General features: G+C 37.0%; 2 protein-coding genes across 3 annotated transcripts; both read right to left on the reverse strand.

Annotated features, from left to right (window-relative positions):
- Positions 1 to 366: 366 nt before the first annotated feature.
- On the reverse strand, positions 367 to 14,857 carry LOC145218525 (CCAAT/enhancer-binding protein zeta-like). 2 transcript variants are annotated; one of them, XM_080085955.1, is made up of 19 exons: positions 14,627 to 14,857; positions 14,331 to 14,465; positions 13,801 to 14,119; positions 13,484 to 13,609; positions 12,675 to 12,781; positions 12,357 to 12,504; positions 11,760 to 11,850; positions 11,437 to 11,613; positions 11,270 to 11,373; positions 11,072 to 11,202; positions 10,859 to 10,980; positions 10,401 to 10,682; positions 9,890 to 10,150; positions 9,458 to 9,649; positions 2,341 to 2,517; positions 2,094 to 2,164; positions 1,649 to 1,747; positions 1,360 to 1,465; positions 367 to 626 (listed from the first exon to the last, which is right to left on the reverse strand). In XM_080085955.1, exons 1-19 carry the CDS (start codon positions 14,750 to 14,752, stop codon positions 419 to 421), a joined length of 2,982 nt encoding a protein of 993 aa, XP_079942081.1. In that variant the 5' UTR covers positions 14,753 to 14,857; the 3' UTR covers positions 367 to 418. The 2 variants fall into 2 exon arrangements, with proteins under 2 accessions (XP_079942081.1, XP_079942075.1); XM_080085949.1 differs by having other exon boundaries at positions 14,304 to 14,465.
- Positions 3,142 to 9,449, reverse strand: LOC145218542 (uncharacterized). Its single transcript, XM_080085962.1, has one exon. It carries the CDS (start codon positions 5,627 to 5,629, stop codon positions 3,476 to 3,478), a length of 2,154 nt encoding a protein of 717 aa, XP_079942088.1. The 5' UTR covers positions 5,630 to 9,449; the 3' UTR covers positions 3,142 to 3,475.
- Positions 14,858 to 14,867: the final 10 nt, after the last annotated feature.

Genomic DNA, 14,867 nt, shown 5'->3' on the forward strand with positions numbered 1-14,867 from the left:
GCTTGCCGAGAATAATTTGCACACCTTAACCGAAACATGTGCGTTTGTAAAACGATGGTTATTGCAAAACGAGTTTAAGGTGTTTAGTGTGATAGTTCTGCTTCTGTAAGTGTCAGTAATTGTTGCAGTTGCAATGTTGTTGAATTTAAAAAACAATCATTTAAACCTAAAATAATTTTGCTTGCAACAAACCGTTCTGAAGATTTAACATTAACACATGGAATGTCACACGGTCGTAAGTAAAAGAGGTCCCCAGAGGGTGATATATTTACTAATTACCAATTTTAACTAATTCGTGCAAGTTGTTGGAAAAACTATAACTATTTTATCTAACTTTATCGCTAAAATCTTTTCCAAGACACAAAATGGCTGTACTGTATTTCTTTTATTTTTTGAAACGAAACCGGTGAAATAAAATTTATCGCTTAAATTTTTCCCGTCGCTTCGAACTGTTTTTGTGTGTCTTTCCTCTACGATCGTTTAATCCACCGCGATTCCTTTTGTCTCCCATTTTCTGCCTCTTTCTCGCAACGGCGTCTTTCATCTCCTGCTGTCGTTCCCACTTAAGCTGTTTTACGCTTGCTCGATCCTTGTTGCTTACAGCCGAGCTTGAAATCGAATCAAATCTACGAAGGATAAAAAAACGTAAAACATGAGAATGGAAGCAAAAAAGTTATTATATTTAGGGAATATTTGGGGAATTAAGTTAAATACTATTTAGGGGGAAAAATGTAAGTGACCTATGACATGTTCCCAGGGGTGCGAAAATGCTACATTATTAGGATTAGGGTTCACAAACTGTCCGTTGTGTGAAAATAGCGTCGCAGAAGCCGTCTCGTGGCTAAACTCAGTTAAGTTGAAACACAACAGAGGAACAGGGAACATCTCAACCAGGTCAGTGCCAAGATGGTCGAGTGATTTGCGCAACCCTCAGGTGTGCACAAGGTTGTGCGTTCTAATCCTATCTCCGTCGCTTGTGTTTTCCTTGAGGAAGAAACTGTATTGGCATTACTTCAACCCAGTGGTTTCCCGAACTAAATTTAGGTCACGCATTGTAAAAGCCAAAAATAGAAAAAGAAAAATGATTCAGCGGACTTGCAATACTGCGCGTGGATAAGCGCTTTTAACAAAAAATACAAGCAACATTATAAGTTTTAAACATTAAACTTGGCACTGTTTTCATAGCTTTTACGTCGCACGCATAAAACTGTTTTAAAGGCGTCGCATCTAATTTAAAAAACTCGGAAAACCACTGCGATAAAGATAAGACTATAAGAATAGGTAGGTTTTCGACCAAAAAGTTAAGAATCAATGCTTTAAATGATTGTTTGCCAAAAAAAACTAATATACACAACATACTTGTTGTGTGAGTGTTCCTCAAGCATCATGCTGAACTCATCCACATCGTCCAACTCCTTCTTCACCGATTTTTGCGGTTTAGCTTTACTGGTTTTTCTTGGCATATCTGCGTTTGTAAGAGTTGCAGTTTAATATAGAAAGCTTACACTATACCCGATCTGTGCCCTGGTCGTTCGGCAACAATTTTTATAACACAGCTCCAATGCCAACATGAAAACTTTCAAGTTGATTATTAAACGAAAATAACAAACAAACAATCTAAATACAGCCCAAGGTCATAGGTCCCCACCTTCTTCGAAATCGAACGTTCCCGCTTTTCCCAGCAAGTCATCTTCATCATCTTCCATCTCAAACCCATAACCATCGCCCATATCTGTTTCATCGTCATCTGTTATAAAAATGCCAAATTTCAATTTACGTCTAAATTAATGTGTTTTTTACAGATGATGGGTAAAGGTCTAATCAGTTTTTCTGGAACCAAAATTTAGTTACAGACAATAGGCTAGCTCAGGGGTCGGCAACCTCTGGAACCGATTTGCGTGTTTATATTGAATTACTAATTTAACCTGATACACCGCTTGTTTTCAGTTTTTATCATGACATTAAAATCTAGTTTACATGCACAAACACTATTCGTTCTGCTTAATATGAAGATCACCTTGCACAATCCACTATTACCTATAAAAAAGCTAACTACACCAAACATGCGTGGCAAAAATATAAGTAAAACCTACCAAGTCCATCTTCCATGTCGCTCTCCTCACTGTCTAAAGCTGCGTCATCAGATGTTCTCTTTGATCCAGAGCTGAAAATAAGGAAATTATTTGATGATATTTATGTTTCCATAGCCAAAAAATGATGAATTTATGAGCGTAAGTTCAATCAGGCCTATTTAGCATGTCTATCATGTCCTAAGCACAGGCAGAAACCTATAACAGTAGGCCTATCAAACCGGCTACAATGGCAGTATTTATTTTTTACCTGTTTTTGTACACATGGTCAGAGAAATTAAGTTGGTGGTCAAGCTGCTTTTGACCTTCAGAACTTGTCATGAAGTTATCAAACTCATCATCACTGACACTTTCAATTTCTTCATCCTCTTGTGATTTTGGTGATTTGTAGTTTCTCGGTCTAATGCCTGCTTGACTAGTGAAATACCTAAAAAGAAAAGAACAAGTTTTTTCACCACTGCAAATTGTAACATGAGATAAATAAACTTGTGGTTGAAATTTATGAAATAAAATTTGTGGATAAGATACAATTTGATCAATCACACATAGAAACGATAAATTTAAGTAGAAAACCATATTAAAACTAGAAGGGTGGCTTAGCACATATTGCCCTTGCATATACACTATAACCTATTTTCAAACATTGATATATTTCCTATGCTTATTTTATATTGGGTCCCATACCATCCACTGTCTTTTATAACCTTAGTTGTTTCTGCAAGCAGAAACTCATGGGTCCCCACACATGCAAAGTTGTAGATAATGCATTTCAAGAGATAACCATAGTGTTGTAAGGTAAAATGCAGTGATCGGGACTGGGCTTAAATATTAATACTATGTAGAGTACAAACTATATAAATTTAGATTCACCCCAGGTATTGTATGAAGTATGTCCTATTTAACGTTCTTTTTCAAAGAAACAAAGGAGTAAGTAGTGGCATAATGGGATAAAACAAAAAATGAATAGCAAATTCTACAAGCTGTCCAATTTTCATTCAATTCGAACATTGTGAAAAGGGTACAAAATGTACTCAAAAAGAGCAGCAGACGATCAGCGTCAGTGTAATGTTTTATTTTTGAAAAACAGAAATATTAATTTCGCCTATTTGGGCATCGTCAGTTTCCGTCTAAAAAGAAAAGAACGATAAAAACACATAAAAGCTAAAACGGTAAAATACCACGGTAAAATACAGCCGCAAAATCAGACTAAAGCGGTGAAAAACAATGGAGAAGGTCTGCAACTAACACCAAAGCTAACTGACTGTTAAAAAGGGGTGGCAATAAAGGCGCCGGTAGCAAGCGAATAAACTAACACACGTTAGAAGGCGATGACGTCATTAAGTGATAAGGGGTCGTGCGTACAAGGTGTCAGAAGGCTGATTACTTTACCCGTGGAAAATCATTGGTTGTATGTTTATGGACGCCTTTAGGTCGTTCAACCATTTGTCCTCACAAATATCTAACCGGCTCATAGGCGGCTCTTCAACAAATATTACCGAAAAACAACTTGATATGTCCGGTTTGTTTTTTTGTAGACAGGGATGGGAGATTAGGTAATGTTTTGCCAACGCCATCTTGTCGCTCTTGCTGTCTGTTACGTCCCCTGTTCGCCACGTTGATCTGTGTGCATTCCATCTTGTGCTAAAACGGTTTTTCGTTTGCCCGACGTATTGTTCTTTGCATGTGGTGCAGGTGGCCACGTATATGCCATAATTTTTGCATGTCAGTTGTTGCCTTAGAGGAATAGAGTGGTTGGAAGGGGTGGTGACACAGGAAACGGAGGGAACCATAGCTTTGAACCCCTTTCTACAACCACACAATGCGCATTTGCCGCATGGTCGTGAATATCCACCAGCCTGTTGACTCGACATATCCAGTACGTGCTTTTTTGATAGTATTGCGCCCAGTGTTTTGGGACGTTTGAACGTAATGCAAGCCCCGGGTTTCAGCGCTTTTTCTTTGCCTGTCAGGTGAAGGATGCTCGGAAAATTTGTAGCCCAGACAACCCTTTGGTGTGGCTTCTGCGGCATAGTTTTAGGTCCAAACCGTTGTTTCCAGGTGGAAGCTAGTGTGATTATGTCCGAAGTCATTTTCTTAGCAAAGCAAGAAAGTATACATTTTTGCTGCAACCTCTTAAGGCTGTGGATGAAGTCGGCATCATTTTCATTCAGGCGGCGCATGCGTACTGCTTCCGAAAAAACAATTGATTTGAATACGCAAGGAGGATGGTGCGAAAATCCATTTAAAAAACGACGGGATACAGCCGTAGGTTTAACGTAATCTTTAGTTGTAAAACCTGTTGCGGTGGTGTCGGACGTTACATGGAGAACGTCGAGGAACTCCAATTCTTTTCCAGGTGCAGCTGTGCATATCTTTCGAAAGGTGAGGGACAGGCCGAAACTGGCAAAAGTTTTTCTTAATTCGTCCTGTACATTTTTTGCATCATCTGCACTTTTTGAAATCCATATAATGTCGTCGATATATCTTTTAAACACCATCGTGTAATTTTGTATGGTTGAGGCGCATTGATAAATGATGTGGTGTAGAGCTATGTTTGCCACCGAAACCGAGTGATTGTCGCCGGTGATGATGCCGGTCTTTTGTGAATACAAGCTGTTCTCGAATTGGGTGACAACATTTTCCAAACAGTGCATAGTGAGCTTGACTAGCAGGCATCGGCCTGTGACGCTGTGCTTAGTGTGGTTTTTTAAGGCATGGACCAGTGCTATTTTTGTCAACTTTCGGTCCAGGCTTGGATAAAGGGCCTCTACGTCGGCAGCCTCAATAACTAAACTATCCGTGTGGCCGTGTGCTTGGTAATCCATTTTCCACTTTTCAATTTCCAAAAGGTATTCTTTGCTGTCCTTGCAGTATTCGTTCACAGTACTTTTGCAGAAGGCTTGGCTGACCGGTTTGAGAAGGTACTCCAGTAGTGCTGTAATGCGTGACAGAGATGTATTTCCTGCCGCATGTACTAATCTCACCGGGATATCTGAGCACTTGGCAAGCTGCAGTTGTTGTGGTGCCAGTTTGTGGGATTTGAATAAAGGGTATGCATAGGCCGGTTTGATGTTGCTAAAAAACTTGGCTGAAGGTCCTGAAACATGGTGATAGGTAGAACCCGTCGCTTTTATACCTACGGTGTGGAACAGCATGTCCATGTCTATGACATCGGTCAAGTGTAGTTTTTTTACCAATGCTTCGCACTCGAGGTAGATATGCCTTTGGTAGCTGTCGAAGTCCTCAGGGCTTACTGGCAATTTGGAAAACTTCATTAGGCTTTTTCTCATAATAGTGCAGAAGTCGAAGTAGTCTACTACGACGATTTTCCCATCTTTGTCCGTCTCACAAATGATTATGACGTTTTTCGCGACAAGTCGTTTAAGCTTGTGCAGGCTTGAGCGATATTCTAGGTTTAAGTTATTTCTCCAGTCAGGTGTGGGGGCAAAGTTTAAGCCTTTCAAGAGGAGCAATTTGTCCGTATGTGATAAAATCTCACTAGATTTATTCAGAATACAATCTTCGGCTTGTTGGTTCATAACAGTGGCATTAGCTTTACATTTACGTCGGATGTAGCGGTTTCTGTCGCTTCTGTTCTTCAAACGACGTTTGGTGGAATGTGCGTCACTCTGAAGCGCGGACTTAAGACGCTTGCGGGATTCAGCTTGTTTGAACCATAACCAATTGAATTTGCGCTCATATCTGATTTTGTAGCTGCGATAGCAAGCGCCAAGGTAGGGAGGCAAAACTTGAGGAAGTGTTAGAGTTTTTGCTTTTGTGAAAAGGGTTACACATTTTAGAGATTAGTTGGTTAAGTTGTGGTGCTACAGGGCAAAACATAACATTTGAGGACTTAGTATGTTTAATAAACTTTGCAAATTTCATATAATTAGGACGATTTTTAAAAGTTCATTTATTTTAGGGGGCTAGTTAAGTAAATGTTGGGGCTACAAGGTAAAACACATCAATTGAAACCTACAAATACCATAGTCCACATACTACCCAAATTTTATCCAATCCCGACACTGTTTAAAAAACTGACCCATTTTAGGGGGCTAATAGGGTAAGTTTTTAAACAGTGAAAAAAAAACATTTTAGGGGGCTAGCTAATGGGGTCCGACACACAAACTAAAAAATATGAAACCTCAATGACTCAATCAATAGTACTGCAAAATTTCAGCCCAATCCGCCAATGTTTAAATTTTCGACCACTAGAGGTGTTTTGAGCAACAACTGTTAATATTTCGTACGTCATAGGGCTGTTAACAACCCCCTAACTGCCATGGCACAAAAATGTTCACAAAGCAATCCACAAAGTCACAAACGAGTAACATACAACTGCTTGCCCTTGTAACACTATTGAGCAACAGAAATCTTTCGTTTGTGGTGCCCAGTAACATACAAATACGTTTTACACTTTTGGGGCTCGACATCTATAAATGGCATACTCTATAACAGTGGTTCTCAAAGTATGGGTCGCGACCCAAACATGGGTCGCGCAGGGTCAAAAAATGGGTCACGCTATGGTGATTCAATTCTGCCAAAACCAACTTTTTTATTTCGTTTTTAAAGTATTTTTAATTCTCCATCATAACTGAATTGTGGCTTCATCTCAGACAATGGCACGCGTTCCAAGGTTGGCACGCGAGGTGGTTTTTCATGGCACGCCAACCGATTTGTGTGTTTATATTGAAGTAACAATTTAACCTGTTACATTGCTTGTTTATAGTCTTTTATCACACCATTGTCTTAAAATTTAGCCTTGCATGCACAAAAACTATGCTTTGTCTTTATTATTGATATCAGCTGGCACGAACCATTATTATTCAGAAAAACGTTGGCACGCGAGGTCATTAACACATGGAAGTAACAAGTAAATTGGCACGCATCGCCTAAAAGGTTGCCGACCACTGGATACAACAATAGCCTTCCAATTTTACTGTTACGCATTTACCGATTGTGATGTCATAACGCGCGAAATGATAGGACAAGTTAATCATGCGAAGCTGAACATGGAGATGTAACAGTTAGCGTTCAAGAATGAGTAAGTATTTGTACAAGAAAAAATACATTTATTGATGTTTGAGGCTTGGGTCGTGAGATGTTCATAAAACTCAAATTTGGGTTGCGCTCAAAAAAGTTTGAGAACCACTGCTCTATAAGCTATCCAAATTTCAGCCAATTCTGACACTGTTTACAAACTCACCCATTTTAGGGGGTAGCGGGGTAAATACTAGGGTTATTTGGACAAACAAAGTGGGATGCATGTCTACATGAATATATCTACCATATGTGTAAATTTCAGCCAAATCCATCAAACATTTGATGGAAAAACGAGTCGGACAAACTTCGGGGGAAAAATACCCATTTTAGGGGGCGGGCGGGGTGAATACAGGGGTTATCAACAAAAACAAAGTGGGATGCACATCTACATAACTATATCTACCATCTGTGTAAATTTCAGCCAAATCCATCAAACATTTGATGGAAAAACGAGTCGGACAAACTTTGGGAAGAAAAACAAACAAACAATTTGAGTAAAATCAATATGTGTCCCCTTCAGGGAAGGGGACCCATAAATATATGAGGTTGGCTAACACCAAGCAAATATATTGGCAAGTTATGCCTATCTGGCAGTTACAAAGGGTTTACCTTGATATCCTATTCAAAGAATCATTTACACAGAACACAAAGATTACATACATATATATTTAAAAACAATGCATGTTCACAAAAAACTAGAAGGGTGGCTTAGCACATATTGCCCTTGCATATACACTATAACCTATTTTCAAACATTGATATATTTCCTATGCTTATTTTATATTGGGTCCCATGCCATCCACTATCTTTTATAACCTTAGTTGTTTCTGCAAGCAGAAGCTCATGGGTCCCCACACATGCAAAGTTGTAGATAATGCATTTCAAGAGATAACCATGTGAAAGTTTGGTGTTTTAAGGTAAACGCAGTGATCGGCACTGGGCTTAAATAATAATACTATGTAAAAACATAACATTTGAGTATGTTTAATAAACTTTGCAAAATTTCATATAATTAGAATGTTTTTTAAAAGTTCATTTATTTTAGGGGGCTAGTTGAGTAAATGTTGGGGCTAAAGGTAATCCACATCAACTGAAACCTACAAATAGCATAGTCCACATACTACCCCAAATTTTATCCCATCCCGACACTGTTTAAAAAACTGACCCATTGTAGGGGACTAGTGGGGTAACTAATGGGGTCAGACACTCAAACTAAAAAAATATGAAACCTCAATGACTCAATCAATAGTACTGCAAAATTTCAGCCCAATCCGCCAATGTTTAAAATTTCGACCACTAGAGGTGTTTTGAGCGACAACCGTTAATGTTTCAGATGTCATAGGGCTGTTAACAACCCCCTAACTAACGTTCACCAAGCAATCCACAAAGTCATAAAAGAGTAACATACAACTGCTTGCCCTTGTAACACTATTGAGCAACAGAAATCTTTCGTTTGTGGTGCCCAGTAACATATAAATACGTTTTACACTTTAGGGGCTTGTGGGGTAAATGATGGGGCTACATGGTTGAACACACCAATCGACATCTATAAATGGCATACTCTACAAGCTATCCAAATTTCAGCCAATTCTGACACTGTTTAAAAACTCACCCATTTTAGGGGGCTAGTGGGGTAAATACTGGGGTTATCAACAAAAACGAAGTGGGAAGCACATCTACATAACTACATCTACCATCTGTGTAAATTTCATCCAAATCCATCAAGGATTTGATAGAAAAACGAGTCGGACAAACTTCGGGGGAAAATACCCATTTTAGGGGGCTAGCGGGGTAAATACTGGGGTTATCAACAAAAACAAAATGGGATGCACATCTACATAACTACATCTACCATCTGTGTAAATTTCAGCCAAATCCATCAAACATTTGATGGAAAAACGAGTCGGACAAACTTTGGGGAAAAAATACCCATTTTAGGGGGCTAGCGGGGTAAATACTCGGGTTATCAACAAAAACAAAGTGGGATGCACATCTACATAACTACATCTACCATCTGTGTAAATTTCATGCAAATCCATCAAGGATTTGATGGAAAAACGAGTCGGACAAACTTTGGGGAGAAGAAAAAAGAAGAAAAAAAAAGAAAAAAAAAGAAAAAAACAAAAAACAATTTGAGTAAAATCAATATGTGTCCCCTTCAGGGAAGGGGACACATAATTAGTAGTTCTTGAATTTTTAGAACATTTTTTTGACAGCACACTTTTTTGAAACAGTACACAGTGAATCGCTTATATTGTTCGCCAAAGAAATAAAACTGTTTTTCAGTGCCGGAAAATTAAACTTACAATATAATTCTTGCTTACTTGTGAAAAAATATTTCTTCTGGGCAAAGTTTTTGTTTCTGAAGAAACTCTGCACTATTGACAGGAAGAACACTGTTAAATGCAGCATGTCTCTTTCGCCTGTGAATGGAAAGCATCTTGACTGGTTCTCCACTTTTGGTGCGTTTTCCTTCCTTTGATTTTGGATTTCGATAAACAAAGCGATCCAAAAACCTAAAACATTTAAACAACAACCTAAATTGTGTTTACAAAAATGAAATTTAATCTTACTCAATTAGAGTGAGTATGATTTTTGTTTAATTACCTTTATGTTTTATAATGTATTTTATACACAACAAGCAGTATTTTTCAGTGAGTTACATATCAGTAGTAAACATCTGTTAACAGTTACAACAATACAAAAAACAATTTGGTTACAAATTTTCCCACAATTAATAAGAACTGATAATTTACTTGATTAGGGTGTAGTCATCCAATGGGTCACCAGTTTTTTCAGCATTGCTATTTTGTTCCAGCAAGTCCTTAGAAAAAAGTGAGACAGTGGGATGAAAATGTCGGATAAATCTATGAAGTTCCCATAGGGAAGACTTCTCAGCAGCAGCAAACTGAGGATTTCGGTGCAGGGAGTCATACATTCCCTCTCCAAAGCGCATTTGTTCTCTATGTTTGTGAGTCCATGCCGAAGTTACGTCAGGTTTGTCATCAATTGTTTCACTGCAAAGAAATAATATGTTTAAATAGAGTTTGTGTCGGTAAAAATGTAGAGGCAGTTTTTTTCCAAAATGTCTTCACCAATATTTCTTCAGCTAAAAAGCAATCTAAAATTGTGGCAAAGTTGTTAACAAGAAGACCCAATTTTACAAAACAAGCTCAACACCTGATTTTTAAAAATTTGTATATTATTACACAGTCTATATTCTGGCACTATTATGAGTTTTAAGCTAAAAACTTATCACAAACTTACCTTTCCTCCATATCAGAGTCAAGTTTAACATCAGTAAAATGCTCATCTTCATCATCACTCTTCCCTTCATCCTCAGTCTTCAATGTTTCCTTTTTTATTTCATCCTCATGCAAAGACGTTTTACCGAAGAAGCAGAAAGCCAGTGAGGGTTTGGATGAAGCAAGTTCATGAATCAAAACCAAAACAGCGGCAGTGAATGGTGACTGTTGCAGGGCACAGACTTGAAGCATGCGTTTGACAAATGCTTGAACTCTTGGCTCACATGGGTCTGCTTTTAGTGATCTGTTTGAATAAAACATGATAATGCTTGATTAGCCACCACTACAAAACCAATGGGAAAAAAATGTACTAATCTTACTTCACAGAAAGTTTTTAAGTAAGGTACAACATTACATGCCAAATTTGTTTAACATGCTGGTGGCTTAAATACAAAAAAATATTTGGTTTCAAACACTTGCCTGTACAACAAATTAAGATACATTGGATGGCGATGAGTGCTCACTGTCAACTCAGGATGGAACAAGCTTGAATAAAGTGCATTGTAATATCTGTCAGATACTTCATTTCTTGAACTGTAAACCTACAAAATATTCTTTTTCTTATGGAAAAAAACAGGTTTGGCAAACATACTGGAGTAATTTTTTTGTAGGTCAAAAATATTGATCACAAACCTGAAAGAGTAAGACTAGTGCCTGGACCATTGTACTCAATCCAGCAATATGTACAGTTTTAAACAAAACATCAAGTTCATTGACTATGTCTTCATCAGCCAGATCAGCATAAGGAAATGCTCTGTTTACACCTGCAAAAAATGTCACAAAAATCATACACAGTAAAAAATGCACGAAAATAATAATACTAACTGTTACCTGTAAGCAAAGCACTAAGCATTTTGTTGTTTGTACTTTTCTTCTTTATGCAGGACTTAAAAAAGTTCATGTAGATTTGAATAAGCTTTTTTGCAACCTCCTTTCTGTAAAAAACAATGTGTTAAAAAGTAGGACAAAGTTTAATCAGCTAATCATGATAAAACTACCTTTCATGGCTCAAAATTTGTGATGACAGAAAACACACACAGTAATACTGGGCACGTGCTGCAAGGTTGGGTCTCAGAAGTAAATCTCTTACTTCACGTACAATGATGCCCTGCATCAGTGGATGATTCAAAACTACTAAGTTAAGCATGTGAAGAGCCTTGGATGCAATCTTATACCTAAAAAAACAAAGTTGCAATAAAATTTTCATTAGAATTCTATTATGGGGTATAAAAGCAATGCTACAGAATGATTATAAAACAGGTATCACATATGCAAAATAACCAGTACAGATATTAGGTTTATTTAAAAAGACAAAACTTACTTTGGATCCCCCAGTTTGTTGACCAGCAGCATGAGGAGTGCTTTTTCTTGTTCGGGTTTTTTCAACAGCAAGTTTAGAGCAACAGACATAGCTAAAACAAAAAAACATCAATGACAGCAACAATAATTGTTTTAAGTGAACATTTGTAGTTTAGGCCTATATGTAATTAAAGTAAAACAAAACATGGAAGGACCTAGATATGTTTACAAATAATATGTAGTTAAAATATTAAATGCAATCTGAACTTATCTAGCAACAGTTTAGATTGAAAGAGGGTGAAAAAAAATGAAAGGTATTGATTTCATTTTGGATATAAATTAATCAAATTTATCAATCCAGTAAGAATACTTCCAATCTAACATTTTGCTTTGCAAATAAAGTTTGTACCATAATACATACATTTACTATAAAGAAAGGTGATATTCATAAATTTTACAGTTAATGCGTCAAAATATATTAGCACAGTCATAACTGTACACACACTGGAATGGATGCCTTCATTAGAATGAATGTTTAGGCTTTTTTAATTGTGAAATATATATCCACATGTAACAAGTCATGTTATAGCTGGGGTGCAGTTTAAACAACTCAACACACCTTTTGTTTTTGAAGCCTCCAATGCATCATGTGCCATAACATTAAGATGATCCAGAAAGGATTTAAAAAGAGTTTTTAGATGATCCTCAAAAATCCATAAAAGCAACTTGCGCTGGCATGACTCGATTGACCAATTTTTTTCATCTTTCTGCATAACAAATAAAAAAAATTACTATAAATCACTTAAATAAAATCAAAAATATGTAAATAAAATCACTTAATTGTGAAGAAGGAAGACAATGTATTTTTACACAAAATGCTACATTGATCAGAATTACTTATTAACATTACACAAAGAGATATAATTCAACAACTTACTGCTAATTCCTGAGCAACTGTACTTAGAGGCTGCTGATGAAAAAATTTTAGCCTTCTATTGCATGGTAGCAAATCTCCTAACATTTGGTCCCTAATGGCTTCCAACCCTACACACAAAACAAAAAGTTATGTGGCAAATTGTACAAAGACGTAATTCAATTTTGATCCTAATTTAGCCATTGTACACTTTTAATCTCCTCATAATTTAAACATGTTTGTGAATTATAACCTAAAAATTCGTGGCTGGTAATTATGTAGTGAATTTTAAGCATGAAACTTTTATTCCAATTTTTTCACATACTAAATTTCCAATGCTAAGCACAGCAATTCATAGACCCATGGTGACTGTTAAACGTTAGAAGAGTGGTTATCAACCTTTCGTGGACCGAGGCCCCCTAAAAGTAACTTTTTTGCCTGGTGGCCCCCTCTAAGTAACCCTGTAAGACCTGTGGCCCCTTAAAAAAATATAATGGCAAACTCATGTTGGAATATGGTACTACTTTCGGTTTAAAACAGGTCTAATAGAATAAACAAGAATCCGTAATCGTAAAAAACCTCAATACAGACAAACATTGTGTGAAATAATCAATTAAACTTAGTGAATGACTTTATGCAACACACACTTAATTTTGCGCATTAAAAACGAAAATGGCTTTTAGTTGGTTTTTCTGGTGAATCTACACCTGTGGCCCCACCGGAACACAGCTCGTGCCCCCCCTGGGGGGCCATGGCCCCTGGTTGAAATCCACTGGGTTAGAATATAGCAAACTAGTAAACAGTAACTTTATAATTCAGTGTTTTAAGTCTACCCATAATAGCTTCTCTCCTCCCCTTTTTCTTCATCATAGCAAGAAGTTGCTCAAGACAATGGAAGTTGTGTAGTTGATCTTCTTGAACCATAAGAGAGAGGGCAGAAACACGATCAGACAGAGTTCCTGAAATGCAAAAAATGCATAGCCAGACTAGTTTTTGTATTTCAGCAGGATGTATGTCATACAAATGGAAATGTAGACATTGGACATTTGGTTATTGTAATCCTGGTTTTTATTGCAAGAATATGAGTTAATGTTGTTTTCATGCAGATTAAAATTTGCATTAAATTGATGCTATACATCTATTTTTAAACCTGCAGTAGCAACTGTTTTCATCCATACTGCATTTCCTGTGCCTTGGCTCTTCGTATTGCCTGACCTTTTCTCCTGGTACAAAGCAAGTTCATTTTTCAACACTATTTCGGCATAAAGCTTTAGTTCAGAACCATCAATGTCATCATTTGCACCAGTTGTAGATAATTCATCTTCATCCTGTTCGTGCCAGGGCTCTACTGCTTTATACAGGACTTTTTGTGGCAAAGAAGCAGTAATTTTTTCTGGTTTAGCAACTTTGGGCTTCTCAGTTATTTTTTTGTCATCAGATGAGCTGCTGACAGCATTGTCTTGGACTGGCTGCAAAGACAACAAAATGTTACTATATAGGCAAGTGGGTTATCAATGGCAGAATGAGTTTAAGAAATTCATGTTATTGTGTCATATAAAATCATGATGATCACCAGCTTATGGTTGGGGCCAAAACTTGTCAAAAGATATTTTCGAAAAGGGCCAAAAGAGATTTTTCAGTGAAAGTAACTACCATAAAAAGTTTGTGGCAACTAAAAACCTCTTTTGATTTCTTCTTCTTCTTTTTCTTCAGGGACTCCTCTTTTTTACTTGTTTTTGGTTCTTTGGTTGCCCTTTTTTTCTTCTTAATTTGTTTAAATCCAAGTGTTTTTACCAGATCTTCAAATTCAGATTCCTACAAATCATAAAACAAGGTGAAACCAAGTTGTAAAAACAGCTTTGTTCACACATTTTCACTAAAGTAAAAGAGCTATAAAAAGCCAAGTCACTTAAATTGCAATTATACTATACTAAAGTAAATACATTCATTAACAATAACCAGTAAAATCATCTTACCTTAAATGTATCTTTTTTAGATGCTAAAGATGTTTTATGTTTTTCTAAATCCTTCAGCATGTCAAAGTCTTCTTTTGTGCCACCAAGCGCTATAACCTCCTCGAGGTTTAAATCATTTGAATCCATTGTAAATGTATATTTTACTGTAATTTTAAGCACATGAACGCCAAATTCACTGTGATTTTATGCAGTATGTAAACTTGTAAAGTTATGTTCAGAAACGCACGTGTCAACTCGCCAC

The sequence above is a fragment of the Phallusia mammillata genome, chromosome 1 (genome assembly GCF_965637545.1).
Source record: "Phallusia mammillata chromosome 1, kaPhaMamm4.hap1.1, whole genome shotgun sequence".
Classification (NCBI taxonomy): Eukaryota; Metazoa; Chordata; class Ascidiacea; order Phlebobranchia; family Ascidiidae; genus Phallusia; species Phallusia mammillata.